At 33.0% G+C, this 7,833-nt stretch overlaps 1 protein-coding gene across 1 annotated transcript; it reads left to right on the top strand.

Moving 5' to 3' along the window:
- The first annotated feature begins 6,224 nt into the window (after positions 1–6,224).
- Positions 6,225–7,553, top strand: LOC111020151 (putative O-methyltransferase 3). The gene is made up of 2 exons (XM_022296722.2): positions 6,225–7,031; positions 7,137–7,553. Exons 1-2 carry the CDS (start codon positions 6,258–6,260, stop codon positions 7,437–7,439), a joined length of 1,077 nt encoding a protein of 358 aa, XP_022152414.1. The 5' UTR covers positions 6,225–6,257; the 3' UTR covers positions 7,440–7,553.
- Positions 7,554–7,833: the final 280 nt, after the last annotated feature.

Here is a 7,833-nt window from a genome sequence, read left to right as displayed (position 1 = left end):
TCAAGAACCTCGTTATGAATTAGAGATTGCAAAATCCATATTTTAGTTGACAAATCATCATTCAAATGCCTCTCCACAGACCTTTCAGAAAGAAAAGCGGGATCATCTAATTAGGGCCACGATCCTGAAAGGCGACGTGACTTTGGTTCTTCCACTGGAAAGATAATCCCACTTTTTATAGATTGATCCTTATGTGGCAAGATAACAAGATGTTTTTTATCATAGATAAAATGTCCCGTGAAATACACCATGGTCCTGCAAAACAAAAATAATAAAGAGGAATGAATAATAAAAGGAACGAATCAAAGAGAGAATATAAGAAAAAAAGTAATGATTCATTGCGATGACAAGAAATAATATGTAAACTTGTTGATATCCCTATAAAGGGGTCATCCTCGAAAGGATGGTAACCGTGAGGGATACTTCACCAAATTAGCTGGCCTTATCTCTCGAGGATGTGTGAGCCGGACGATATCCCTATATAGGCGTCGTCCCTGAAAAGATGGTAACCATGAGGGATACTTCACCAAATTAGGTGGCCTTGTCTTGCGAGGATGTGTGAGCTGGACGATATCCCTATATATGCGTTATCCTCGAAAAGATGGTAACCATAAGGGACACTTCATCAAATTAGGTGGCTTTGTCCTGCGAGGATGTGTAAGTCGGACGATATCCCTATATAGATGTGTCATCCTCGAAATGATGGTAACCGTGAGGGATACTTCACCAAATTACCAAATTAGGTGGCCTTTTCTCTCGAGGATGTGTGAGCCAGAAGATATCCCCATATAGGCGTTATCCTTGAAATGATGGTAACCGTGAGGGATACTTCACCAAATTAGGTGGCTTTGTCCTACGATGATGTGTGAGTCGGACGATATCCCTATAGGCGTGTCATCCTCGAAAGAATGGTAACCGTGAGGGATACTTCACCAAATTAGGTACCTTGTCTCGCGAGGATGTGTGAGCCGGATGATATCCTTAGCGTCATCCTCAAAAGGATGGTAACTATGAGGGTTACTTCACCAAATTAGGTGGCCTTGTCTCGCAAGGATGTGTGAGCCGGACGATATCCCCATATAGGCGTTATCCTTGAAATGATGGTAACCGTGAGGGATACTTCACCAAATTAGGTGGCTTTGTCCTACGATGATGTGTGAGTCGGACGATATCCCTATAGGCGTGTCATCCCGAAAGAATGGTAACCGTGAGGGATACTTCACCAAATTAGGTGGCCTTGTCTCGCGAGGATGTGTGAGCCGGATGATATCCTTAGCGTCATCCTCAAAAGGATGGTAACTATTAGGGTTACTTCACCAAATTAGGTGGTCTTGTCTCGCGAGGATGTGTGAGCCGGACGATATCCCTATATAGGCATCATCCTCGAAAGTATGGTAACCGTGAGAGATACTTCATCAAATTAGGTGGCCTTGTCCCGTGAGGATGCGTGGGGCGGATGATATCCTTATATAGGCGTCATCCTCGAAAGGATGGTAGCCGTGAGGGATACTTCACCAAATTAGGTAGTCTTTGTTAATCCTTGGAGTATTTTTGGTGCAAGAGAGAGAAACAAGCAAAAAAAAAAACGAAAAACAAAATAAAGGACAAACCTTGATAATTATGTGAAAAGCGAAAATTGATATCTCAATTCCAAGAAGAATTGAGAGGTTATTAAAGTAAAATTAATAATTAAAACAAAATTTTAAAATCCTTTAGGCAGGTGTTGTTTTTTTGAAAAAAAAAAAAAAATTTAAAACCCTCATGCTGCGGCAGGAGGTGTATTTTCCAAATTTTTTTTGTTATTTAACAAAAAAAAAAAACCATGGCAGGGGGTGTTGGTTTTTTTTCTTAAGAATTTTTTTTTCTAAAACCTCCTACGTAGCATAGCAGGGAGGTATTTAAAAAAAAAGTTTTTGAAAAACTCCCTGCAATGTGAGGTGTTATTTTTTTTTAAAAAAAGAAAGTTTTTGAAAATCGCAGGGAAAAAGTAAAAAAATAAAAAATAAAAAATTTCTTTTGGCAACTGTTTAATAAGGATTAAAATTTTTTTGCAAAAATAGTAGGGAGAAATTTCTTACTCTTTGTCGATGGAAATAAGATGGATGAACGAAGGATGATAACCTCGATGATAATCTAGAGTTGCATAAAGAAGAGAAGAACGTGAATACTAGAAGTCAAGAATTTAACAAAGGGAATGAATTTTGAAGCCCGGACTTCTGCTGTGCTTCTATAAAAGAACTTGAAGGCTCAATTTATAGGCAAAAAGTTGAGGTTGAAACCAGAATAATATTCCAAATCTCAATTGAAATAGGATTCCTTTTTCAAATTATGGTTGGAAATTTGATTGGATTCTTAACTTAAATTTGACCATTGGATTCTTAACTTAGATTTGACCCAAATCAAATCCGAACTCAAATATCATTCTTTCTTCAAATTATGGTTGGAAATTTAATTGGATTCTTAATTTAAATTTGATCAAAATCAAATCTCGAACTCAAATATGATTCCTTTTTCAAATTATGGTTGGAAATTTATTTGGATTCTTAGGTTGATTCAAATCAAATCCCAACTCAGATAGGATTCCTATTCAAATTCGAAATTGAAATCTGGTGGGATAGCTCACAGGTAGGATTCTTCATTCTTCATTCAAATTCTAAATTTGATTGGATATCAAATTTAAATCCTTTTCAAATTCATCCAAAATTTGAATTATATTCCAACCTTTAAATTACGTTGGATAAATTTCACATTTTAAAATTTGATCCAAAATTCAAATTTGAACCATAAATCCAGCGTTTAATTTAAGTTGGATAAATTCAAAAATTTTGAATTCATCTCAAATTTGAAATCAAATTATATTCCGACTTTAAATTGGGTAGGATAAATTCCATATTTTCAAATTTGAACCATAATCCAGTGTTTAATTTAAAGTTGGACAAATTAAAAATTTTTGAATTCATCCCAAATTTGAATTCAAATTACATTCCGACTTTTAAGTTGGGTTGGATAAATTCCATATTTTCAAATTTGGTACAAAATTCAAATTTGAACCATAATCCAGCTTAATTTTCAGGAAAATTTAAAAAAAAAATCTCGAATTCATCCCAAATTTGAATTTGAATTATATTTCGATTTTGTTTGAATTAAGTTGAAAAAATTCCATGTTTTCGATTTTGAGCCAAAATTCAAAATTGAACTCAAATCCAACGTTCAATTTAAAGTTGAATAAAATTTAAATTTTCAAATTCATCCCAAATTTGAATTTGAATCATATTTTGACTTTTAAATTAAATTCAGAGTTAAAAAAAAACTTCTGAAGATAATTTAAATTTCAATGGATAAATTTCAGATGTCTCATTTTAAATTGTGGACCTACAACGATATCTTGGTCCACGATTAATATTTTTTTTTCAAAATTATGACTTAAATTCATTTTTTTCATTGCACAACATTTTCGAAATTCAACCACAATTATATTTGGCATAAATTTCGAAAAGAAGGCATTTGTAGAATCATAAATTTTGGGCCAATCATAAATGACCAGGTCATTATCTATTTTATTTAGGGATTAATTATATATTAATTCTAAATTAAAATTAAAGATAAATTGACAATTAAAATATATAATTGGGTCATATGAGTATTGAGCTTGGAATCAATTTCGTTCACAAATTTGGCCCAAAACCCAATTTACCATGAAATCATTTAAAGAATTGGGCTTGACCCAAAATTATTCAAGCCTAATGGCCTACCAAAGCCTATGGAAACCTCTCTAAATAGGGGGGACCCATTTATTTTTAGGGTTCATAATTTCAGAATTGAGAGAATTCACACTAAATTGAAGACCCTCTGAAGACTTGAAGATTCAAACACAAACTTGAAGACTTTCAAAACTTGAAGACTTGAAGACTTTTGAAGAACATATAACTTCGATATAAATTCAAGAACAAGCATCTCAATCTTTACATCAAGTTCGAGAGAAAGAATAAGATGATAAAGATTAGAGATTGAATCCAGTATAAAACACATACAAACAATATAAAAGTTCAATTCCACGAAGTATAATTTCTCCGTAAATCTCGTGTGAACAATTTTATTATATAATAATAGTAGTATTATATCATAGTAATTTTTATGATATTTATTTTTGGTATATTTTAAAATATATTAATGTTATAATAAATTGAGAAATAAGGGGAGAGATGACAGTTCATAATTTAAATTAAGTATGTAATTATTTGATTATTTGACAATTAATTGTAAGTATGATAAATAGAATAAATGGGTAAATTTTTTGGGATTTCAACAGCTTTAGATTGTATTATTAATTTGCCAAAAGCGAGCATGACTCAAATTGTATTATTAATTTGCCAAAACGAGCATAACTCAGCGGTAATTGACATATATTTCTAATCAAGTGGTTGTGAGTTCGATCTCCCACTCCCACATATTGTATTAAAAAAACTTGTCGCTCGGACTTGTGCATTCGTCGAAGGACAAATCCTAATACACTCTAACGAACTCGACGTTGGTGCGGCACTTCTTGGTGGGCAAGGTTGGGCGCCTCTAGCCGCGGTGGGTGGCGCCTCTCAGGTCGTTCATCCCATACAGCTCTGGTGGCGACACGCCCATACACATGCGCACTATACGTTTCTAACTATCTGTGATCCCATTCCGTGCTGTCATCCTTACGCTTGACACGTATCCTGTTCGGATTTCTCCTTCAACATTATTAATTAAAAATATAATGGCACAATAAATAAAAAATAAACAAAGAATGATGATTGTCAAAAATATTTTTTCCACGACTGTAGCTTTTTAATTTACCATTTTCATATTTCGTGCTTCACACATGGTTTATGAAATTGAAAACACAATTTGGTTATATAGAAGTGGAAATTTAACTTTCCTACGTATAAAAAGATTTAAGTAGTTCATCAAAGTTTGTCACTATTCCAAAATTTAGTAGTTCAAGTTTATAAGCTTCTCTTAATTTGGGATGTTTATATCAATATGAATCTAACTCAATTAATTAAGGCATATCTTCACCAAAAGGTGATGCGTTCGACCTCGGAATTCTCACTCCCACATATTGTTGTACTAAAAAATGACCGTGTTAATAATCATAATTTTTAAAAATATAAAAAAAATAAAATGCAAACAAAGTTTAATTAGGTACTGAAATTAGGAGTAATTATCTTAGAGCATTTAAAATATGTAATTGAACTAAAAAAAACTTCTGTAATTAATTAATTAATTTATTTTTTGAAATCACTCTGTAATTAAATTCGTTTATTATGGAGAGGGGCATTAAACTTTGTAGCAAAATTCAATTGATGGGAAAGGGAAAGATTAGTTCAACCAACACAAAATTGAATCCATTTGATAGGGAAGGAAAGATTGAATTTAAATAAAGGGTAATGTACTTTATTAATTGAGTTTTTATTATTTTCTTAAAGTTTTATTTGCTTGATTTTGTGGCGAGCTTCTTGAGATATTCCTTTAATGATTGAGTTTAAACTTTTAACATTATTTTGAAGCTTCATTTTGATTTTGTGTTGGTTAAATTTTATTGAGTGATTTATTGATTATTTATTGAGCAATTTAGTCACCAAACTGGTAAAATTTAGAATTTAATTTATTGTCCATTCGGATATTGTTATTGTTAAGGTGAATAAGACACCTATTACCATTTCTGTTTTACATATCTAAAGTTAACCGTTTCATGTTCCAAAACTTAAAACAAAATTTAATTTGTTACATTAAAAGTTTAAGCTTAACCACCGAAACCAAATAAAAAGATACAAATAATTTTTTTCTAAATTATATTATTATCACAGCACCTAGTGTATTAATTTACTTTTTAAATTACAAATTCAGTCCTTGATTTTTTTGGTTTTACCTATTTAATTTTTAAACTTTACTAAACGTTTTAATTACCTTCATTTAAACTTAATAATCTTCTACTTTTAACACTGTTATTTAAATGGTAATGTGGCAAGGACTAAAGAATAATGATTTTCCAAAAAGATATGCAATAAAACAAGGGTAGGCGGGGCGCAGTAGAATCAATTTTTATTGAAATTATTCTCACAGATTAATTTATAATGAGCACAAAACTGAATTAAAATTTGTTTAGTTTCAATAAGAGAGTTATGAAGGGATTATGTAAGCCAACTCTCTTCTATATATAGAGTTGAGTTTCAAAGTGGAAAAGGCAGCTTTGGGGTGAAATAATCAAACAAGTGGAAGTGACAATGGGTGAGATTTCAGAATTGCTTGAAGCTCAAGTCCACATTTGGAATCATGCTTTCAAATATATCAACTCCATGTCTCTAAAATGTGTTGTCGAATTGGGCATACCAGACATTCTCCATACCCATGGCCAGCCCATGAGCCTTTCCGATTTAGTGGAAGCGCTCCATATTCAACCCTCCAAAGCTCAATGCCTTGGCCGCCTCATGCGCCTCCTCGTTCATTCTGGCTTCTTTGCTCGAACACATAGCGAGAATGATGAGCAAGAAACGAAGTACGCTGTCACACCTTCCTCTCGACTTCTCCTTCGTCACAACGACACATTGGAAACCTTACCCTTCTTGTTTCTAATTCTTCATCATGCCATGATGGCTTCGTGGGAGACCATGAGTTGCTGGTTGTGTAGTGTAGATGAGAACTATTCCAGTGCTTTTGAAATGGCGAATGGTAAGTCAATATGGAATTATATTGCAGAGGAACCTGAATTTGGCAATCTATTTCATCGAACAATAGCATATGATTCTCAACTCATTGGGAGAATAGTAACAACGGAGTGTCGAGAGGTGTTTGAGGGGCTGAAGTCGATCGTTGATGTTGGTGGAGGCACAGGCATTATGGCCAAGGCCATCGTGGAAGCATTCCCACACATTACTTACATTGTGTTTGATCTCCCGCAAGTAGTTGCTAACCACCAACAAACCACAAAAAACTTGAGTTTCATTGGAGGAGACATGTTTGAGGCAAAAATTCCACCAACAAATGCAGTTTTACTCAAGGTATGTCTCTCCTCTCGATTTTGTACTATTTCCAAGATTAGTAACAAGTACTTATCCTTTTAAGTTTTAAAATTAGAGTACTTACTATGAGATTTTGATAATCAGTCAGTTTTGTACAACTGGAATGATGAAGAAAGCATTCAGATACTGAAGAATTGTAAAGATGCGATTTTAAGTAATGCTGAGGGTGGAAAAGTGATAATCATAGAGGTGGCGTTGGAATATCAAGTGGAAGACAAGGAGTCAATTGAAACTCAGCTTTGTGGCGATGTGTTGATGATGACTAATTTTGCCATTAGAAAGAGAAACGAGAGAGAATGGAAGAATCTCTTCTTAGCTGCTGGTTTTAGTGACTACAAGATAATTCCTATGCTAGGTTTAAGATCTCTCATCGAGGTGTATCCTTGATAATTTGGGCCCAGTCTCATCTTTTATAACATTCCAATAAATATTATTCCCTTATTTAGTTAATATGGTGGATAATGAGAATAAAAAAAATTCCATCAAAATGAAAAATTGTGAAATCAGAATAACATTTATAATATTATGATTACTCAGATTATTTGGAATCGAAATTGAAAAAACCATATATGTTTGATAAATATTTTTTTGTTATTTTTAAAAAACAGAAAACCAAATAGGTTCGACAACCATTTTAGGGTTTTTCGTTTTCAAAATGTTAGAAAGTTGAAGAGTTATATTAGAGAAAGAAAAATCTATGTAAAGTAGTGATGACAACAACGTGCATCATGAGTTTGTGGATGCCCTATTCTATCCTTATCGCAAAAATTTTTAATCTTAT

Source organism: Momordica charantia, assembly GCF_013281855.1.
Source record: "Momordica charantia cultivar OHB3-1 chromosome 5 unlocalized genomic scaffold, Mcharantia_2.0 BLBB01000005.1, whole genome shotgun sequence".
In the NCBI taxonomy this organism is placed as follows: domain Eukaryota; kingdom Viridiplantae; phylum Streptophyta; class Magnoliopsida; order Cucurbitales; family Cucurbitaceae; genus Momordica; species Momordica charantia.
The sequence above is the reverse complement of the archived record's forward strand: the minus strand, read 5'-3'. Positions and strand labels throughout refer to the sequence as shown.